General features: G+C 44.8%; 1 protein-coding gene across 3 annotated transcripts; it reads right to left on the reverse strand.

Moving 5' to 3' along the window:
- Positions 1-321: 321 nt before the first annotated feature.
- Positions 322-22,803, reverse strand: LOC108109203 (protein dead ringer). Of its 3 annotated transcripts, none has more exons than XM_017217645.2 (11): positions 22,101-22,803; positions 12,486-12,652; positions 12,268-12,418; positions 11,806-12,154; positions 11,628-11,728; positions 7,068-7,140; positions 3,725-3,908; positions 3,216-3,363; positions 2,660-3,147; positions 1,655-2,268; positions 322-1,496 (listed from the first exon to the last, which is right to left on the reverse strand). In XM_017217645.2, the coding sequence occupies exons 1-11, from the start codon at positions 22,185-22,187 to the stop codon at positions 1,165-1,167; spliced, it is 2,694 nt and encodes an 897-aa protein (XP_017073134.1). In that variant the 5' UTR covers positions 22,188-22,803; the 3' UTR covers positions 322-1,164. The 3 variants fall into 3 exon arrangements, with proteins under 3 accessions (XP_017073134.1, XP_017073133.1, XP_017073135.1); XM_017217644.2 differs by having other exon boundaries at positions 11,628-11,743; XM_017217646.2 differs by lacking the exons at positions 11,628-11,728; positions 11,806-12,154; positions 12,268-12,418; positions 12,486-12,652; positions 22,101-22,803 and adding an exon at positions 8,362-8,546.
- Positions 22,804-23,099: the final 296 nt, after the last annotated feature.

Consider the following 23,099-nt stretch of genomic DNA (forward strand, 5'->3'; position numbering starts at 1 on the left):
TGCTTTTTATGTTGTTTTTTGCCCGGGCACTTATTCCCAGCCCAACTTAAGAATTATGTATATGCCCCCGACCAAGTTCGTTAATTAGCCACGGACCAGCCCAGGCCCGGCCAGTGTTTTATGGCCATGATAGATTCGAATGCGCATTGAGCTAAAATTAAATAGATTTATTATTCAATAAATTGAACGCTTATGCTTAGAATATGCTCATCAATTTCGACGTAGCCAGTGGCTAGTGGCCACCCTGCTAGCTTGCCACCTTCCGCTTGGCTTTCGATTAGCTAGAAACTGCGGCCAGGCAAATCGAAGTCGAAGTCGAAGTCGTGTGTGGGTGCCAAAAGCGCAATTTAATTTTACGACAGATACATTTATGCTTATTACTTGTGTTGGTTTTATGTCTAAAATATGTCTACGATGCGGTCATAATGGATATGCATGTGTGTTAGCGGTGAGTGTGTTTGTGTGTGTGTGCACTGATGTGTGAATGTGTTCTTACCAACTACGTTCCGATAATATATATATATAGTATATAGTATATAGTATATGGTCTACGAGCTAAGTATTGATTGATATGTACAGAAGCCTTGCAGCCTAACACAAAAAGAGAGGTTCGTAAGAGGATAAAACAGATTTCACGCTAAAAACAAATTGGTTTCTGGGAATTCGTAGCCTAATTCATATATCATATATCATATATTGTATATATATGTATGCTTGTTTGGATGCATCCGAAGTGATGCACTCGCTTATGTAAGTAATGGCTATCGATAACTACACGCTCGCTGGCTTGTCTTTTATGCAAATGTGGGAATAGAGCACACACACGTATCCTATATACTTTCTATAATATATATATGTATGTATATATATTTGTATGATCCTCTACTGGCGGCGCTGGGGGACGGTGCTGCATGAATGCTGAATACATATATGAACATCGAATGCTGGGATGCGCCTAATGCGCTTTTCTTGTCCTGGCCTCAACAATGGCCACATCCTGCCCATGTCCTGCTCCTGTGCTCCTGCCGCATGCGTGTGTATGTACATTTGGGTTCGGCATCTGTGTGCTTGTGTGAGTTGAACTGCTTTTGTATTTTTCTGAAAAATATGACTTTGGTATTCCTTTCCTTCCTTCCCTTGCCGTTATCTCCCTCGCTATCCTCTCTAGCTGACCACGGCATCCTTTAGCAGGGGGACACCCACGCCTGCAGCACCACCTCCATTCACAAGGACCTCGTTGGCCTCCATGTCCTGGTCATCGGCTTCCACGTTCTCCTGCTTAACTGGCGATCTATGTGATTCCGATTCCTCTTCACCAGCTTTCGGCTCCTCGCCGTCGTGCTCTTCCTCGGTTACGGGTGCTTCAGCGTGGCAGGGTGAGCTCGTCCTTGTTTCGCCCTGGGACAGCGGCACATTGGCCACCAGCACTCCCGAGTACTTGATGCCATTAAGCTCCAGATTGACAATCAGCTGTGGTTCGCCGTTGTCGCCAGTTCCTGAAAGGACAAAGGTTTGGGTTAGATGACTGCCGATATGTTTAGGAGATTTAATAAGATTAATTCGTAAAGTTCGAACTTCTCTTCAACCAAATATAATTGGTTTGAGAGGATAATGCAGAATCGTATACATATCTAGGATATCCCAATTAACTCACCATTTCTTGCCACTTGAAACTGCATGCCGGACAGCAGGCTCAGCGTCTCGAGGGGGTTGAGCTTGCCAGTGGACGCATCCTTGTCCTCGGCTGGCAGATCCTTTCCGCTGCTCTGGGGCTTGCCACCGCCCTTCTTCTTGGTGGAAACGGGCGAACTGTGGCGATGGCCCACCGAGCCACCGGTGGTGGTCGATGTTGTGGGAGAGTTCTCAATGGCCGAGTCGTCGGACTTGTCCAGCTGGTGGTTCTGGTGGTGGTGGCCGTTCATCTGCTGTGGCTCATGTTCATCGTGCATCGACGAAGAGTTGCCCGTGGTATTGTGCTCGGCATGGCCGTAATCGTCCTCAGGTTCGCCCTCGGAGGCGGCATCCTGCTGGTGGTTCATGGAAGGATGATGGAATCCGGCGGCCGCTGCTACAGCGGCCATGTTGTGGGGATTCAGGTAGAAGTTGGCAGGGAAGCCTGGTGGTAGGAGGCCACTGCCCACGCGCTTGGCTGGGGGCGGCTGGTGGGGCTGGTCGTCTTGGTCCACGGGCTCCGGCGTAGGTTCACGTTCGCGTTCCCTTTTTATATTTGCCAGATTTGGCGGCGAGTCGGACAGGTTCAGGGCCTCGCTGTAGTGGAGAGAAAAGTTGAGGTTAGTGTACTCGCTAAATGCAAAGAGCGCTATTTAATCTGTATCACTGTCAGCATGTAATCTAGATGGCGCCAGCTAAGTAGGTGGCGCGTTTGGATCTCGACTAAATATTGAATTATTTTAATTTAATATTGATTTATATTCGTTATTGTTAAACAATTTTTAGGTATTTAAAATTTACTACAAATCTTACAACTTTCTTTTTTTTATTAATTAAGCAATTTCAGTTCGTTAACTGAATATTTGGGTAATAAAATCCTTTCATAAATTGCAAAATTTCGTAATAACAATTATGTGATTTGAAGAGTTACATAAGCATCTTTACCAATTGTAATCAAACTTGTAACTCGAATGCTGCTTGAACTTACCGTTGCTGCGGCGAGGTGTGTGCCGATCCCGGTGGGCTGTTGTTGTTGTGGTACATGTGCCATAGAGCCACCTGAGCGCTCAGTGCCTCGTGCTTGCTCAGGTCCGGACTCTGGGAGCGCTGGCGTTGCTGCTGCAGGTGGTGTTGCTGCTGCGACTGCTGCTGCTGCTGATGTTGCTGCTGCTGGAGTTGCTGCTGTTGTGAGTGCTGCTGCTGGTGGGGATGACTGGCGCCCAGAACAGGCGGCATGCCCTGCTCCTTCTTGGCCTGGATCAGCTGCAGATACTCCATCATACGGCTCTCGAGCTCTTGCTTGACCAAGTTGGGCATCTGGCCAAAGCCGGGAGCTCCCATCAGGCGATGATGAGCTGCGGCGGCGGCGGCAGCAGCCTGAGCCTGTTGATTATTGGCCACCGCGGCATGTGTGACCAAAGCCAGAGGCGACATTTGTTGCATGCCACCCGGCAGAGAGGGTCGCGAAATGGGCGTCTATTTGGGAAATACAAAACAAATGAGTAACAGGAATTCCTTGCTAACTCCAGAGATGATGTACTTACCATCGGCATCTGGTTGTGCATGGCCTCGTACTGGCCGTAGCTGGAGCGACGTCCTTCCCGGCGATTGCCGTCGATGGCCGCCTGCAGCTCCGCCGGCGTGCTCAGGTTCTTCTTCTCGCACTCGTACGGGTACAGATACTTCATGTATCTGCAAGATGCATAAAATTATTAATAAGCGCGGCAAACATGCATTGAAGGCAGGGAGGCAGGGAAGAAGACAGGCGGGGTAGACTTCACGTCGATGTCCTGTTTAAGTTGAATTATCGTGTAAATACGAAAGCGACAGGCAAACAAATCACGATCCCACAGAGAGAGCCAAGATCGCTGATCGATTGTTGCTTGATCGCTGCAATGTTTGATTGTCCGTTTCTGTTTGCCCCGCATCTTGCATTGCTGATGGTATTTGTGTTTGTCTTGGACATAGCTCGACGTGGGAGGTAACCAACTCAGAAGGCGGGATGGGATTGGAAGAGGGGAGAGGATAGAGGATAGAGGAGATATCCACTTACTGGGTGCGCAGGGTGAAGGCGGCACTGGTGATGCTCGACGGCAGATGCAGCCCCTTGATGATCTCCTGCCACAGCTTCTTGTTGATAACATCCACCAGCCCGCCGCGGGCTATCACCAGATTGTACAGCTCGTAGAGGTCCAGCACCGATTTGGCCATGATCGGCAGCCGATTGATCGGCGTACCTGCAACAAAAGAGAAAGAGAGAGGCAGATTTACTACAAATCCAAATTCGAATTCGATCCTAGTTGTTTGCGCAATGAAACTTGTTCTTGCACTTGGCGATGTTTTCCATTTAGATCGTTAAATGCCCCAACAAGCAAAACACGATTTAAAGATCCATAAAACAGATTTATCTTTCCCGAAGAGTGCCGGGCCTCCCCCGCTGCATTGCCACCCCTGCTCCCACCCCAATTCCCACTCCCACTCATCGATCACGAAGCAATTAACACTTGTAGCCCCGGTAGCAGCTGAAAAGTGCAGACCGAAGCCGATAAAAACCGAAATAAATCCTAATTGTTGCCCGATCCCAAACACACACACACACACACACTGCACTGCACTGCACTACACTACCCTACACTGTACTACACTGGCCATATATACACATGTTTGTACATATGTTGATCTGTTTATGGCAGCTAATCATCATCATATACATTGGCATTCGACTCCATTTGCTATTCAAATTGTTCTGTTCAGATATTCACGTGCCGTTGGAAGACTTTTCCGATCTCTTTTTATTGCACACCGAAAGAAATTCAAATCAATTGTGTGACTTTATATTAAGTTTCGTCTAATTAAAGTCGTAATATATATCCGGGCCAAATGTTCTACAATAATATATCTTCCTGGAAGTGAAATACACGCCCCAGCATCTTGAGCATTTAGCACTTAAAACTCCTTTTGTGCAGGGCCCAAGAAGAAAAGGTATAAAAAAGAAATCAACTTGCATAATTGCTGGCTCTGTACGTGTGTAATTCGAATTTGTATAATGCTTGGCCGTCCTCCTTTCCTTTTTACGATCCAAATACCAAATACCAAACAGCAAACACCGAATAAAGAATACCGAATGCCGAATGCCGCCTGTTGCTGGCCCATGGATAAATCGATCGATCGATCGACTCTCGGTTTCTTTTTCGTTGTGTTTTATGAGCCCGAAAGGAATCAATCAAACTCTGTGATGGACGTGTTGATTGAATGAAAATACGTTTGTTTTTTATGCATATAAACAAATTGAGTGGCGAGGTGGTGCTCGCATCAAAAAGGAATAACACAAAATAAATGTGCGAGAGCAAAAAGATTGCTGCACGAGCCACAATCGAACAAAAACCCGGGGAGGACGCACATAATCAAAGGCAATTTAATGATCAACTCTGGTTGCCCGTCACTCGAATCGATCATTAAACTCTCCGTCGCATAGGCTCCGCTCCGATCGCTGGCCCAGGCCCAAGGCGCTGGACTCGATCCGATCCAATCCAATCTGATCCTGAATCTCCGCTACTCCTGACACGCACATGCCGACTGCTGCTGCTGCTGCCGCTGACTTATTATTATTTTTCTTGGCAGCTTTTTACATTTCTTCAACTTTTTTTTTGTCTGCGGCTTTCAGCCCGAACTCTTTTCGGGGCAAGTCTATTTATTTATTCGGCTGCATTTGTTTTCCTAGATGTCAGGCGTTTTCAATGGAAATTAAAAGAAACTTGATCGAGTCTGAAATCATAACGCCACCAGGCGCAGGAGGGAGTCGCATCTCCCAGATCTCGGGGATCTCAAATCTCAGAGGTTGGGATGTGCCAGCTAGCTAGCGTTGAGCACTGGGAAATATCTACAAAAATAGCGGCGCGTTGATAAGTGATTGACGTCTTTTAATTAAGAATTGCGCCGCTCTTCGCTGCACAAACATCTCACGGCAAGCGATCCACATCTACCACATTTTATCCGAGTATATGGTACGCCCGCTGCTGGCTGGTGGCTGTTGGCTGATGAGCTCGAGCATAATTTCCGTTAGTTAGTTGCACGATTGTACAATATCATTCGGCTATAGACATATGGACACGGAATACTTTTCGGTCCGAGTCGCATTTTTCGGCGCTTCCTTCTCATGGCGGACGACACTTTAGACAGTCGACCCCCTTTCTCCCTGCCCCAATCCCTGTCCCTGCCCCTGCCCCTGCCTCGGAAACCCCCTTTGCAGTGACCGCGACGGGTGAGCATGCATATGTCAAAACTTGAACGCATGTGACAGATTAAAATCCATTAAGTTGTCAAGCCCCGAAGACGCTCTACGCACATAGAGACGCGTAAGTATGTTTACCCAAAGCATAGATTTCTATATACTTTGTATGAAACGCATACGGAATTACATAAAATAAATAAATAATGCATCGGGCAAATATGTCTTTAGCTTGGGAAACTATTCGTACTTTTCCGGCTGCCTTTCGAGTGCGAAATTGTTACAGTAATGCTTAAACGGGCTAAAATGTCTAGGAATTGAGGTCGTTATAAGATATCATCATATAAGAGACTTCCAAACATTATTCAAAATGTTGCTTAAACTATGTATTTACATTCTGCTTTCTCTATGAAGGTTTTCCATTGGTCATCAATATACTCCCCCTACTACTTCCCTGGAACATGACTTATGCAAATACAAACAAATTTAATGCCCTCTCAAGTTGCAGGCGAGGCAAGCACACACTTAACCATGCCCTACAGGACACGCTTAAGGATCGCAATAGGGCCAACGGGCACCGTGATTTATTGGGAAAGTACAGTCACGATAGTGGGTGCTGCATGCCACCGATTTCCCTCGCATTCGGTAATGCCCATAATTAATGACAAAAGTGCAGGAAAGCAACTCGCATGTATAAATAGGCATTTGCTCCGATTGCCGTTGCAAGTCGCCTTTAAAATTTAAGTACCAATATGCATATGGTACCCCGTACCCTCCTCCCCTCCTGCCCCATATTGCCACTAGAGTGTGTGAGTGTGACAGTAATTTGAAGTGACAAAATGACAAAAAGTCAGCCACCAAAATGATTTCTCTACTTCTCTCAGTTTCCTTTTCACCAGAATTTCTGCATATTTTAATGGCCTCCCCTTTGGCCCCTTCGCGCTCTTCAAAATCAAACGCCAAAGTGCCGGGAAATTTATTCAATTAACATAATTTGAGTGAGCCCAAAAGCACTTGGCTGGCTGAGTCAGCAATCCGTCATCTGGGCCAGGGATATGCAAATTTCGAGATTCGAGATATAGTTGCCCCCTATCCCTTCCCCTTCCCCAAAAGTAGACCCCTCTTCTAGCCCCTTCAGGTACAAACTTCAATGCAAGATGCAACTTACCGCGCTTTTGCATAAACGAGAACAAGTCGTCCAGGAACTCTTTGCGCTTGGGGTCGTCATTGATTTCATAGAGCTGTGAATGGAAATAAGAAGTTAAGGATGAGAAAGAGTTGAGATTAATCTATTACAATCTTCTCATATCCCACAGTTTGTTTTTGTACTGAACAACACCCCAAAACTGTCCATTATAAGCATATTAGTTCGCAATCATAACAAAACAACCTAACAAAAGACCCAACGACTTGACTCTTTTGGCCAATGGTTTGGCACAAAATGGAGTTTTGGCTCACTTCTGGCCTTTTGTTGGGCCAACAATAGACGCTCTCGATGACAGGGGCGCGTGTTGGCTATATCCCTCTCTATCTCTCCTGGTCCCTCCCTTTGCAATGCCTCTCATTGTTCGCCGGGGGTTGATAGCAGCCCTAACCTCCAACCCCCTTTCCGCTTTTGTTAGAGTGTGAAACACTCAATGAGCGTGAATCGTACAATGGATAATTAGGTGATAGAGATAAGACCGGAGTGTGTGTGTGGACACGAGGGAGATGCCAGGCATAGATACATAGATACATATGTATCTGCCATTTATACATTATTATTTATCGCAGCTATCTGCTGGGGTTTTCCTGCGGCTCATGCTTTGACCTTTGCCACCAGGAACCAACTCGCGAAGGAAAAACCTTAGTCACAGCCTGAGTTCGAGTACGAGTACGAGAGCGAGTATGTTCAGAATTAATGACAACATCGGAGTGAACTCATCAAATTCGGAATTCATCATACTTTCCGCCTACTGCAGAAAGAAAGAAACGTCGAGGAGCTGGAGACCCGGCTAAAACCCTATACCATCCGTGGTGCACATTCTAAGTCAATGCGAATGATGAACTGCCTCCTTCTCCTGCTCTGTCTCCGCGTTCGCCTCTCCACCTCCTCGCATAAATGATTTAAAACCAAGTCAGAGTCGGAGCCCTGACTTTGGCCGGGCACTTTGGACTCCTCCTGCTCCTGCTCCTGCCGCTGCTGCTGCTGCTCCTCGAACTTCTTTCCAAACTGGCTGGGGATATTTTTTATGATGCTCGACGCCCACAAGAGCTGGCTGAGCTGGCCGAGCTGGCTGAGCTGGCTGAGCTTGGCACACACAACAAGAACTGCTTATATAAGCCCGGGCTGGGCTGCTCTGGGCTGAGCCAAACACAAAATAAATTAATTGAAATTCAACTGGATTGGTTCCTTGGCTGTTCCTTGATTTTCTTGACTTTCCCACTGATTACACTTTATAAGGATGGATGGTTGCATGTACCTCCTGTATCTGGTCCTCGGAGATAAGCATTTCGATTCGGATTCACACTTTTTCAGCTCGCGGTTCTTGATTTCAAAACTCAGCTTCACTTGTTTTTTGTTCTTTTTAGGAAAAAACCCAATTCGGTTGGTTTTATTTCATTGATCAACGCGACGATGCAACGCCATCAAAGGTCGTTTATCAACTAAATATGTGGCAGGAGTCTGGATCGAAATGCTGCCTGCCTCGCTGCCGCTGCACGCACACACAGGCACGCACACAGGCACACACATGTGCTGCTGTATATACATATTTGCCTGCCTGTCTGGGGTATTTGTATTAATAATCATAAAATGAAGTCCCGCTTTCACACAAGGGTTGCAAACCTGCCTGTGCCGCATCTTCATCTTCCGATATCTCTCACGATTCTCGATCCCTAACTTGCATCACAGCAGCCGCAAGACCGTTAAGCGCTACCAATATCTCTCCCAACGACCAAAATCCGTGGCAATAAAGCTATAAAACCGAGAAACTGGAATTCTATCCCCTAAAGCGGACTTTGTAGACCAATCATAATCGTTTTTATAACTATCGAAGTTGCTGCCACTGCCACTGCCTGAGCGAGACAGCATACACACACATGTTCTTCGGGTTCGGGTTATAAAAATAATCTCACTTATTTGTCGCCTAGTCCTAGTCCTATAGTGCCCAGCAAATCCGTTGCCCGCTGCCTGGGTGCTTGAAATTTGAATCCTTGATTCTGGGAATTCTGGTATTCGGCTGCATTTTCGCCAGATCAATTCCTTCTGCCTGCTCCTGTCTTTCTCTTTCCCTTTCTATATCTGTGTGTGGGTGTGGGTGTGGATGTAATTTATAACTATCAGATACAGATACAGATACTGATGCCTTGGCATATGGATGCAAAAAGGTTTCCAGTGGACATTAAAATTTATATGGTCACAGATCCCGTTGCACGGCTTTCGGTTCCTAAGTGTTATCCTGCCGTATCGAGTTCATCATTTGACCGCCAGCACACAGCTCATCTCGCGTCTTGAGATACAGATACATCTGCAGGTTGTCTGGTCGCATATTTATTCAAGAATTTCACACTCATTACTCAAAATGTGTTCAACAGACTTTCGGGCTCTTTATGTTTTAAATATTATTTGTTGGCTCTCACAAATTTCAGGGAAATGCTGCTGCTAATGAAGTATCTAAACTTACAGTGGATGGGAATTAAGATTTAATCTCTTCTAAAAAGGTTTTCATTAACTAAAATAATTCACAAGCTTAGGGAATACCTAACTTAGACATGCCTCTACCTAAGAGGTTCTCTTATCCTTCGTTATTTTAGAGATGTCTTTATGTACTCATGACTTTGACTTTGGCTTAGGAACTTTATAAATACCTTACAAATCTACTTCTTAACCTTTTCAAATTGCTTTCCCAATCATTCCCAAGATATTTAGAACGTTAGCCCCAAGTTTACCAACTCAATCGAGAGATCTACTAATTACAGAAGGCAAAACACGCGCCAAATGCAGCTTTGGATTGAAAGGAAATTGCACAATCGCCACGATTGAATTCCTCGACAAGTCCACATACGAGTGTATATAAAGTACAAAAAAATAAAATATAGAATATTATTGGAAAATGCTTTGGGGCTATAATTAAACATAATTATTCAGTACGTACAGATAATTGACATTGATTAATGAGAGCAGAGCAGAGCAGGACAGGACAGAGCAGGGCAGGGCAGAGCAGCCGTAGCCGCAGAAAGAAACTATATAGTACGAGAAATGAGCAGCGAAATGTACCAAAAATAATATTTTTGTTTTACTTGTTGTCTTCGTCTGCGGATGGATGGATAGAAAGATAGATAGCCAGCCAGCTAGCTAGCTAGATATATAGATGGATGGATGCCTGACTGGCTGACTGGCAGACTAACTGACTGGCTGACTATCTGACTGATGGCCAAGACTGAGAACTAAAATCAGAGCGCACCATAAATTTGAATTTGAATTGGGATTTGGGATTTGGGGAAAGGCAAACGGCAAATGGCAAATGGCAAATAGCAAATGGCTGTTGACTGGGAAGCCAGCGAATGAATGAACGTATCTGTACCTCAGCGATACTCTTTCAAAATGGCCTTTTCGTAGTCGCAGCTATCGCTTCAATTAACATAATTAACGTTTCGTCTCGTTTCCACAATTAATGAAAGAGCGAAACAGCCATTTTGAACGTGCCACGAGGGATTTATCCAACACCTACAGACAGAGAGCCCAAGTCGGAGGAGGCCAAAGGGAGTTATACAGATATATAGCTGGCCAGCCGGTTTCTGCAAGCACATCATCATCATTCAAGAGCCGCACACGGTGTAAGCGAAGGTGTTAAGCGTGAAGTTACAGATACATTTAAGGCAAGAGCCACATCGGCGAGATACATAAGTATCTTTTGCATTGCATTGCGAGGGTCAAAGTTTTTATAGTGCATAGAGAATGCGGGCTCCGTTTGATGGATAGCTCCAGCCATGCCTATAGCCACGGCTCTCTGCCCTCGCGAATGGCCAAAAGGGAGTAAGAGTAACAGTGTAAGAGTGCAAGAGTGTGTGTGCATTTAAAGTTAATCGAAATTCGGTTTTTATGGCCCAAGCGAGACGAGTCAAGCCAAACCGAACCGAACCGAACGGAACCAAAAGCTGTCAGGGTTCACACAGTGTCCATGTGTATCTGAGCCTCGATTTTGGCAACCACATTTAATGACCAGACCAAAAAAAAAGAAAACAGAAAATGTGCACTGCTCTCGAGATATGCGGAAAGCGAGGGGATTTCGGGCCTAATTGCTCTTGGTCAGCATCTGGACCTCACATGCCGGGGGATGGCATCGCTGGCCAGCTATTTTCTCACCAAATTAACGCCCTGAAAAGGGGCTACATTAATTGCTCAATTGCAAACCGGAACTATCATATCGCCTGAAACGCCTCAAGGCGGCACTAGCATTGGCCGACGAAAGCCGATCCGATCCGATCCGATGCGAAACGAGATCACAAACTGGACGGCAGGCTGCAGCATCTTCCAACTGGTTTCTAGCCCCTTTGGCCAGGTGGGATGCGGATGAGATGCTCTCCCGATGGACTGCCTATTAGTCGTTAATTGATAGCCTGCCTGCATCTTGTTTACACACAGTTTTGTCGATTTCAATTGACTGGACCCTCTCGAGAACCTCTAGGCCCCCCTCCCTACCAACTCTGGCCAACTATCCCATCCCAACCAACCAACTCTACTAACCTGTCTGACTTGTTTGAACTGCTCTTCAAAGCTCCATCCATTATTCTGCTGCGATGAATTGGAAGCCTCGCTGGACGTCGACGAGTTGGATGCGGAATTGGCTGCAAAGTGGCGGGCTGAGTGCAACAGTTAAACACAAATGGATCGCCGGCTGCCACGCGATAGATTAGATACCAACCTTCTTTGCCGCTCGGCGCTGATGTGGGGGATGCAAACGAGAACTGGTGGCCACCCACTCCTACTCCTCCACCTCCTCCTCCGCCACCTGATCCTCCGGTACCGCCTGGTCCGCTGTTGCCGCCTCCATTGCTGGCCGCGTTACTGTTGGAGCTGGGCGTGGTGTTGGTGCCTCCGTTGTAGCTACCCCCATTGCCGCCACTCGGTGCGGAGGTCACGTGACCGAAAGAGGCAGCTGCCGCCGCCGCAGCCACCGAATTGTGGGGCAGCGGGAATCCAGAGTTGATCGTCGTGGGCAGCATATTGGCCCCGAAAGCAGCGGCATGAGCTGCGGCCGCGTAATCCTGTTCCTGCGGAAGAAAGTTCATTAAAGTCATTAGTTGATTGCCTAAGTTCAGATACCTTTCACTAGCATTGCTTGTAATTTTAGTTAGTTTAGGTAGTTAAATGACCTGATACTCACCATCAGTCCCACCTTCATGTCGCGCACCTGCATCTTGAGCTTCTCGAGCACATCGCTGTGCTGGAGATTTGGAATGCTGTGTAGTCCGCCGATGCCCATGAAGCTGCCCAGAGCGTTGAGCGGATGATTCGGCGGCAGTTGATGGTGATGGCTGTGAGATGAGAATTGGGATTATTGCACCTCCGCAGCCAGGACATTAATCAGGGGCAGTCACTCACCTCAGGGGCAACTCGGTCTGTGGCTCGGGACTAGCGAAGTTCCCTCCTCCGCCGGAAACTGTGTGACTTAAGCGGGCTGCAATCGCCGCCTTGGCGCTCAGCTGATGATGCTCTCCATCCACGGAGTCGCAGTCGCGCATCTCGTCGTCTGTTCGATCACCATGTGACTGCACAGGAAGAAACACAAATCATTTGATAAGTTATGATTCGATTTTTATGAGTTTTAAGGAAAAGCGTTAGTGATAACTTGATTTCTACTTGATTTATCTTTGACACTTCCTGTCTTACTCTATAATTGTTATATTAATAATTCATCCTAGTACCTAACTGGTTTCAGTGTACTGCAATCTAGAAACAAAGAAACCCCTTAGAGCTGATGGGGGATTAATGGCGGCGCTTATGTCAACAAGCGGCCCGCTGGGCTAGCTTAATATGGGCACTTTGTCAAGCGGTGGATCAGAATCAGAATCGATATTAAGACGGGATCTTCCTGGGATCAGTCTGCGTGGGCAGTGGTCATTGATCTAGCTGTGAGTCAGGCCTCGATCGGGCCTCTCTTTTCTGGTTTATGGCATGTGCCAAGAGCCACATTAACCAAGCCATGCCGCGCAATTTCAATTGAAAGCAACTGAAAGCAACTTCCTCCGGCGGGGTGACAACAAAGGTAACCACTTAATAAATTAACAATGGCAGACCCACAAAACGGCAATCAGCCCAGACTCGTTCGCACTCCAGGTCCGGTGGAGGGGTCCCCGAGGGGGAGCTGTTCCTCCGCTCCTGGAATGGTAGACATGCTAGACATGGCCAGCCGTGACTTTACCAAGCTCTGCCAAGAAGTCCGCCACGCATGGCCGGGAGTGTTGAAGTCACCAACTGCGACTGCGACTGCGACGACTGCGTCTTTAGCCACACCAAGCTCCTTGGCCGGCTCTTCCTCCCGAGCCCCACCTCCGATGCAACTCCATCACGGCTTCTTGGTTTTTATGCATTTGGAGAGGTGCAAATTAAGCGCATCTGTGACTGTGTGCAAATCGGGAATTTTCAATTTAAACACAGCCTAAGGAGGAGGAGGAGGAGGAGGAGGAGGAGGCGGAGGGGAGCAGGGTGCCGAGGGAGCGGAGGCACCAAACAAAGTAAGCCAAACCAACTGAAGTCGGTCTCATATGTGGATGTGGCTAGGTGGATATGTTTGCTGGATCTGTGAGTGTGTTCAACATTTATCGCCTGGTGGTGTGGTGGTACTAGTGCTGGTACTGGAACTCCAAGTACTGGTCGTACTGGCATAATCATAAATGCAACCAAAACCAAGGCATAGACAATGCCTCCGCCATAGAGAAACCGAGTTCCCGGAATTCTTTGAAGTTGGCGCAAATGCATACCGCTTCGATGGCGAAAATGTTGCATATGCATTTCCACACACAGTTGCGGTCAAAAAAATTATGGTGATGTTGTCATGTCTTGAAAGAATGATATTTGAAATGCTGAAGGCAGCTTTAAATATGAATTTGAAGATATATTAAGTGGGAAATACGGATAAGTTGGGATAAGGCGTACCTTTAACTCGGAGTTCATTTTGAAAGAATCATTAAGGTTAGTAAATAAGCAAGACGTGTGATCTATTTAACCAACTTGTGGCTTGGATAACTTGGATTTTAAACTGAGTGATGATATAGATCTTCGACCAGAACAACAATATAGTCATAGCTGCTTGATCTTGGCAACCGAAGTGGACTTACGAGTAGCCCCGGCTTGGTTGGTTAGTTAGTTAACTCGACTTGGCGGCTACTCGGCCATGCTTGCCAGTGTGTGTATATCAAATTAATGTAACTTATCGAAGCCATGCGAAATACATGCAGATGCACCCATACACACGGCCCGGCGTTTTAGTTGCGGTCTGCTGTTGACCAGGCCCAAACAGAGTTGTGGTCTGTGCCCGGCCAATGGCCAACATTCAGGAGGCAACGGCCAACGGCCAACAGCCAACGGAAAACTGCATGCAGGCCATGCCAACTTGCACCTATAAAATGTCTAATTAATGCACAACGAATTTGTGCCGCTTTAATGTTGCTGTTGCACGTTGCAAGTGCATATGGATATGGTTACGGATCGGCAGATGGAAGTCGAATTGGCGGCTCAGAGAGGCGCACTCTGGTAATTTATTTAAGATATTCATTAAAATGGTAACAAAGTAGGCTCTGGGAATTATGAGTGAAATGAAAAGGCCGAGAGAGAGACCATTAGTTCCCAGCGCGTTTTAGCATGTGAACGCATTTTAATTATAAAAACAATTATCAGGTATCATTAATGGCTTAAAAGCTTAAAAGGCGATTTACCATTAACCAGAGTAACCAGAAAATCGCTCATTTATGGGCCACTTTATTTAACATTTTCATAAAAAATTAGTAATTTCAAAAGGTATTAAAAGGCTGTTCCAAACTTTATTAACCGACTTTTCTTCACACGACTTTTCCAATTAGAGGCACAAAACTATATTCCACGTTTTCCAGTTAACTTAATTAACTGGAAACCGAAGGAAGAAATCCATCAAAATCACCGCAACGATGCTCATTCCAGATATGGAATTTCGTAGGAATATCGGGAGAGCTTCCGTGGAAATATATATAGTCGTAATAGGCGTCGCATAAATCACCATGAAGAGATAAGGTGTTCCACTTGGCAGGCATTAAGTCACATCGGGGAAACACCCGCACTCTAATGGAAATGGAGGTGCCCTATCCGCTATCCGCCATTTACAGATGTGCCTGGCTAGTGACTATATCGAAGCCCACCTGCAAGTTAGGAGGGGGACACGGCAGTTCCATTAATTTCTGCGTTGATAAAACGCTACTGTTATCGCTGGCTAAATCCGAAGACTCTCTAGGCTGCAATGGCAAGACATTAAATCGCAATTAGACCCAAAGACAATGAGGAAAACTCGGCCGTACACATGTCCAATGGAGATACTACTACTCCAAAACTCAAACAAAGCAAATGGATATGGATATGGGCATGGGTATGGAGACAGATGGGCATGGGGGCTTCAGGGGGCGGCACCTGTGCAATTTACTTTAATAGCTTTCAATGCACCGCAGACGGAGGCAACTATCTGAGTGGCCTGTATCGGTAAAATATTTAATTTATTTGCCACAGACTGTTTCCCCGCCCCCTCTTGCTGCACTCTGTTTATCACTAATTACTGTTGACATTACCTTTTCGATAGAAGTAGCGGGAAATAATTTATCTAAATTTATTATCATTACATTGGGAAATGGGGACCACAAATGCAATTTGCCTAATTTCCATTCGCTGTTCGTTGTTCGACAATCGAATATGGTTTGCCAGTGACAAATTTGTAGGAAATTGCTGGCAGTTTCTGAGGGTTTCGAAGACGGACAAACGGACGGACAGATGGACGGACGGACGGACGGAGGCCGTATGTGCAACATGCCGTGCTAATTTAAAACAAAAGGACGAACCGCTGCGACCGCTCGAAAACCCATAATGCGACAATCCCGAGGCGAAGCTGTGAAGGGCGCTGCCGGCAAACAGGATCAGGATATTGCTACCAGTAGAGAGAATCCTGTACGGCAGCCCATCCAAGGGGCGTTTATTGTGTGAAGGATTAAGATTACGAGCCGCCGAGCATGTGTATCCGCATCTGTATATGTATCTGTTCTACTTGTATCTGTATCTGTTTCTGTGGCTCGAGTCGCCGGTTTTACAACTGAATGTCCTTGTTTTTTCATTATTCTCCCTTTTTTACTCTGAACTCCTCTCCGAGACCTAATGTCCTTACGACTCAAGTGGCTGCTTGTCGCCCGGATCTCATTTGAGGATCAGACCTGGGCGTACTGGCGTCTTAAGTTTATTACGTTCGTCTTATTCAGATCTTAAGACTGAGTAATTATGCACATTGTTAGGACTGTATTAGAGGGAAATCTTAAGAGGGCGAACAGAGGAGAGGAATTCTTAGTAAAAAACTGAGACTTAAATCGTTTTATAAACTTAAAATTGTGCTATTAAGAATGCCAAACTGTAGTTTAGGGTTACGAACATGTGCTGACAGATATCTCCAGCTATAAAAATAGTTTCGTAAACATTCATATGTCACATCTTGATATCTGTCAAAAACATAATCTTGGATGACATGATGCCCTCCAGAGATAGATGCTAAGTTGCCCCCGGGGCCTCTGCGTCTGCGGGAGATTTAATGGGATATCAGAAGAAACCTCCATATACTCGCAAACAGAATTAATCCATGGACTTAGACAAATCTGCTAATTGGACTACAGCCAAGATTCGAGGTTCTAAGCCATAATTTAGCTAAACCGAACGGTTAACAAGCCATCAAAGAATTATTTTTAATATACCAATCAACCCCTGAGGCTTCCCCTGCCCCTCGCTTCCCTCGGGTTTCTGTGCGCCAGCCAAACATGTGCTCGGGGATCTTATAACTGAATAAATATATAAATAAGATTGCCCATTTACGCATCCACCCCGTGGCGAATTATGCATTTCAGCGCGATGCAACTGCAGCGGAATACTCGTGTTCCGAGGGAAGGCACTCGAGGCCAGCGGCTAAAAACTGAGGAGATGGAAAAAATAATATGGAAAAGGGACAAAAAGCATGTGCAACGTGGTCTTCGGGCAACGAGAGCATGGAAATAAAATTAAAATGCAAAACGTATCTGAAAGATACATTCACATATGCACTCACACAGATGCGAGCTGTTAATGGTCGAGCGCGAGTGTGCCTCTGTGTATGTGTGTATGTCTGTATGTGTGGATGTGTGTATGTGTGCGTACAAACGCGATTTCATTCGCTCGCAAAGCGTCGAAGCGGAAAAAATAAAGCGAATAAAATATAAAAATGGAAACAACAAAAACGGGCCAACAAACACACGCACACAGACACACACTGTGGCAAAACATAATGGCGCTGGCTGTACTGAGAACCCCCACCCTTCCCCCTCCTTACTACACACATACATCTGCACCATCCCCCTTGCCATGACACCCCCTTATCCCTTTTGGCACGCACGCCCATGTAAAATGAGCGCGGCGGGCAGACGAAAATTTCGCGTAAACAATAAAAAATACAAAAAACGAAACCGGTTAAAAAATACAAAAAAGAAAAGGAAAGAGCTGAGGAGAGTGGAGAGTGGAGAGAAACGCAACGGTTAAACGGCAATAGTTGGGCTGGGTTCTATATGTCTGGCGGTGTGGCGGCGTGGCGGTCTGGCAGTCTGAAGACCCAGGACCAAGTCCAAGTCTAAGTTCGACTCCTTCTCCTTCTCCTTCTCCGGGGTGGATTCACTGCGTCTAGCTTCGATTGCAGGCGGCAATAATTAAAAACTGCATTATTTTATTGCCTTGGCCAGCCCGCAAGTCCGCCTGTCTTTTGGTCTCTTGAGGACTTGGTTGGTCTCCTGGTCTTTGGACTGACTGTCTGGACGCCAGAGAGGCCACTTTATTGGATCCAAAAGGAGAAGGGCGCAGCAGCAGGAGCAGGAGATGAAGGGGCACCAAGGCTTGTTGCAGTCGCCTGCCCGAAATATATCTCTATTTTATGACTGGGTGTCGCCACATGAGGAAAGTTCTCTAAGACCGCACTTTCCACCTTTGTTAATCAGGAAATGTTGCTAAACAGAATTGTTGGTCAGCGAGGGATGGGAAGTGTATTCTGGCAAGGAGGAACTCTTCTATAAACAAGAAGTATTTTTATACATATATACTCTGATATATATATATACTCTGTTATCAAAGATTCCCTTTGGGAGTTAAATTAAAAATAAACAAGCAAGTTCTTAGTTATTATCATAAAATGTTTATGAGCTTCGCAAAATAGACAGTTTAAACCTTTAATTTTGTTAAGAGCCACAAAAAAGAATCGATAATAATTACGTATTGATTTCAGTTGCATTTTGTTTGGCTTCATCATACGAAAGGTACACGCCGCCGTTCAGGTGTGAAGTGAGGAAAGCAGGCAAACATTAAACAAGGATGTTTTCTGTGCTAAATTAAAAGGCTTGTTTGCCAGTTTGGTTATTCAATTTGTTGCAGCTCTCGCGCGATTTTCCCCTTGGCCACTTGCCACGCCCATAGCAGAAGGGAGAGCTATATACATATATATCAAAGAGAGCAAATGAGAAGGCAGGCTTTTTATTAGCGCGATGATAAATACTCTTTTTATCCACTCCACAGAAAAAAAACAAAAACGAAACACAATTCGTGCCCTCGCAAATTCACATTTTGCCTTGCGATTCGCAGTTCGTTTTTCTTGCCGCTTTTCGCAATCGGCAGCTGTACTGGAAAAATCCAATTAACAGTTTTATTAGCTATGGTTGGCAAAATAATTCATAAATTCATTAAAAACAATACGAATACGAAAAGCGCAAACTGTAATAGCACCAATAATAATCATATTTTTTACGAGCTCTTTCTGCTGTTATTGCGTTGTTTTCATGAATATTTTTTGTGCTTTTGTGCCTTTGCCTCCGACATTTGTCGCCTTGCAGTTTTGTGTGCCGTAAACTGCATTTGTAGTAAATTAAATTCTGTTTTTAACACACATTTATCCCGATGACGTGACAATCCTCCCCCCACCTTTGGCCAGTTTCAAGTTCGCGCCCCAACAAGACAAACTAAAAGCAAAACAAATTTCGTTTGTCATTGCGGTTGAAAGCGCCACCAAAAGTGAAAAGAGAAATAAATGGGAGGGGAAAGAGTCAGGGACATGTCATCCCCCTAGGGCCTCCACTAGATACTTAATCAAATATTTCCCTGCTAAATGGCTATGGCTATATGGCTATGTGGTTATGCAAGAAGAAGAGCCAGGCGGAAAGAGCCCCCAGAAAGAATTTAATAAAAATCGTTGCCTGTCAGCGTACAAGAAGCCAAACAAATTATAACAGGTGCCGCTGCCTGTCCGACCCAAATGATTTCTGTTCCAGTGGCGGTGGCAAAAAGGGAGAGGGTTCAGGGGGGAGTGTGATCGGGCTTGTTTTCCCCTCCACCAAGTGTGAAACAGTTAACCCGTCTCAGAACCAGGTAAGCGATTTCACAGGGCAGTGAAATTATTGTATATTAAGACTAAAAAGTAAACTCTTCTAATTTCACATTTTAAAACCACTTTAACTTGATTTGATTACTCAAGAAATTCACTCAACTTCTTTATTTTTGAAGCCCATAATTAAATTTTCCCATTTCAGGCTAACAAATAAAAAAGGCCATAAATAAATATGGAAAATGCTGCCCGAAAATCAAGTCAAAGTGTGAATCAGGGCAAACACCACCGAACGCCAGTCAAGCCGTTAACAACCACTGAGATTTTGGATTTAGGGGGGTTTCCCCAACCCAATAGCCATGTGATTTAATGTGGGAACTCTGCCCGGAGCACGTGCACTGGTCAGAATGAGTCCCAGCCAGGCGGCGATTCCCAATAGTCCCGAGTCATGTCCGCGAACATTGATTTAATTTAAAAACGATTCAAAAATTACAGCCACCAATTCGGCAATAATTTTAAACTCTGCGTTTAACCCAAGTAATTAAAGAGCTGCTCGGATGACGATGCTGGGCATTGGGCATCGGGCATCGGGCATCGGGCATCGGGCATCGGGCATCGAACATGGAACATGGACCGATGGGCACGACTTGGTTTCATTTGAGAATTTATGACTTTTTGACAGCCCACATTATTGTTTAATCGTGACTTTTGAGTCGAAAACGCGAGCGCAGGATTTGATTTGAATAGAAATCGGGATCGGATGTGCGAATGACACCAGCATACGTTGTGGGGTTAATTAAACAGCACCCACATGTGGACATTCAATTGAGGAACCCTTCAATTAACACCAGCCAAGACCCTAAGAGATCGCCGAGATGACGAATGGATCTCAGATTCAGAGGCTGTTTGCTCAGACCATCTCTGAGCATCTCGGATCGCGGTCTTCTTGGCCAAAAGCGAGGCTATTAAAAATTATGTAAATAGCCGGCCGGCTATCGAGTGTATAAAGTCTAGCTCATTGTTGATCGAGCCGGCAATGTCTATTAACAATAATAAAAATGAAAGAAAAACAAAGGGGCAGAGGGAAAAAACTAACAAGAGTTTTATTGAATGATGCTCTGGACCTCTGCATACCTGAAAGCGAATGGCCAAATGGCTGAATGACTGAATGGCCGAAAGGCCTGAAAGGCAATAAAACCCATTTAATATTCATTTAAGGTACTAACAAATAATGCAAATATTTGAACAATTTATTTACATATGAACGCCATCAAAGAGCTTGGATTGAAAGATCTCTTTCAATCGATGGAAATGTGAACGAGATGCCAAGATGCCAAGATGCCAAGCTCTCGGGATCTCAGATCTGAGATCTCTGAGATGGGATCTGGGATCTTGGACCCCGAAACAGATGAATCTATTTGTATTTATGAGTGTGTTATGCACTTAGCTCGATCAACGTGTGAGTATGTATGTATCCAGGTGAGTGTGCCTGTGTATAATAACCGTCTTGTATGCGACCATTTAGCATGTCACCTTTTAACGGCTCTCCGGCAAACAGAAAAGCCAAAATATCAACTCCCCCTCCAGAGATTTCAAGTTCCCTTTCTCCCAGACCCGACTCGATTGAATCAACATATTTTTTTAACATTATAATTACGTTTTGAATCATCTGCAAACAATGTGAGTGGAATCGCAGGAATTGCCTTTGGTTTCGCCCAGAAAAAATAAAACAAAAACTCAAGTATAAGTTGCTACCCAAACAAGAGATCATGATTCGAGAATCACTTTTGGTTTTTCGCCCGCAAAGCTCAGGCCTTTTCCACGTGCCGTCGGCAAATCGGTATATAAATATATATTCTTATATTCCTATTCTTGTAGATCGATTCAAAGCACCTGTTCGAAGATCTTTTCCCCTTCAGTTGTCACTCTTTTCCTACTCACCCTCTCAAGATTAAATAATATTTTTCGCGTGGCAAATGGATATTGATGCATTAGTTACTCAAATTACCGCTTGGTCGGATGGAAAACAAATCAAATTCTATATATAAACGCTATATAGATGAAAGGTGGGATACATTATTGATTTTGATGCTTGACTAATTTCTGTTGGTGATATGAATACTTTGAAATATGTCTAGGAGTAAGACAAGGACTTCCATTAAATGATGATAATGACAGTTGTAAACACCAGCTTGTGTTATATCAAATAATTATATATTTATAATGCATCCAACCCTCTAAAGTATCATTATTAAATATTTAGTATGATGTATTTACATCAGTATTCTACGATTTAATAATAATTCTTACATTTAACTGCATTTACTGATATTTTTCCGTGTCGATTATTCACTTCATTCAACTTTAATAAACTGCAATTATGCCAATTAAGTTTATGACTTGAATTTATGTTCTATCATTGCAATATTCGCTATTTTGCTTTCTAATCAACATGTCATGGGAAGTTTGATTTAGCTATATTAAGCATTTAATTTATACATTGATCTAACTTATAGTAAGACAAACAGGTAACTCATGAAAAATCTTCCTATTTTTATTTTATTATAATTTTTGAGCTGAAAAATATACAATTATCCAAAAATGCTTACCAAATCGTCTCCCAGATCGGAATCGCGTTCAATATTGCTGTTTGAACGACCGCTACAGTCCATAGTAGGGTGCACTCGAAGTTGCATCGAAGTGGCTTGCTCTGCTCGAATGTCACGAATATTACGGGAAAAACGGATAATTACGGGTATTCTGGATATTCCGGATGATCACCCGCGAGTTGATATACTTAGTAAAAGTATTTAGTTGGCACAACGCACTTTTGTTTTGTGTTTTTAGCTTCTAAACGGCATTAATTCTGTATATGAATTTGATTTTATTTTAAGGCGCGAACCGTTCTTTTTAGTTCCCCTTCAAGCTTCTATATCTGTGCTCCTCACTCTTGTTGGCAAAAAGGAGAACGCGCTTAAGAACCGTTCACTTGGACTCTATGCCTTTCTGTTTGTTTTGCTGCAAATGTGCAATAATTTGCGGTTGTTTTATGTGATTTGCTTTATCTGAGGGTTTCTTTTCGTTGCTGATTTAATCTTTAGTGCAAAATCAAGAGTTTATACTTCTCACACTCACACACACTCACGCACAGACACAGGGAACACGATTGTTATTAATCCACTTTGCAAAGTTATTTAATTAAAATTATGGTCCATCTGAAAAGCCGTTATCCGACCGCACGATCGACGCTCACGGAACTCTAATTGGGCATAGAGTCTCGTCTCGTCCACTCCGAAGTCCAAATCGATCTGAATCGCGAACAAGAAACTATATACTTCATGTGCTCTGCGTCTGCCTTCGCCTCTGCCGGCAGCTCTGCTCACAGCTCTCCTGAGAGCCGTCCAATTGGGAATGAAACGCAGCGATATGATTCTCTCTCTCTCGCTGCGGAACGATGGAATGGTTGGGGTGGCAATGCCTCCAATTGTTCCTACTGCCACTCGTTCCCGAAACTCGTTCGCTCTCTTCAATTGCTGGGTCGTCAGCCAATCGGATTGCCGTTTCACCGATTCCCAATTGGAATAGTGGTGGCGGGGAGGCGGTCAATT

The sequence above is a fragment of the Drosophila eugracilis genome, unplaced genomic scaffold, assembly GCF_018153835.1.
Source record: "Drosophila eugracilis isolate 14026-0451.02 unplaced genomic scaffold, ASM1815383v1 contig_1765, whole genome shotgun sequence".
In the NCBI taxonomy this organism is placed as follows: domain Eukaryota; kingdom Metazoa; phylum Arthropoda; class Insecta; order Diptera; family Drosophilidae; genus Drosophila; species Drosophila eugracilis.

Excerpts from the sequence above, each read along its gene's own strand:
- LOC108109203 (XM_017217644.2), bottom strand. The coding sequence starts at position 22,187 with ATGCAACTTCGAGTGCACCCTACTATGGACTGTAGCGGTCGTTCAAAC. Across the intron at positions 12,155-12,267 it reads ACATGAAGGTGGGACTGATG|GAACAGGATTACGCGGCCGC; the intron begins GTGAGTATCAGG and ends TTTCTTCCGCAG. Across the intron at positions 3,909-7,067 it reads CTCGTTTATGCAAAAGCGCG|GTACGCCGATCAATCGGCTG; the intron begins GTAAGTTGCATC and ends CTTTTGTTGCAG.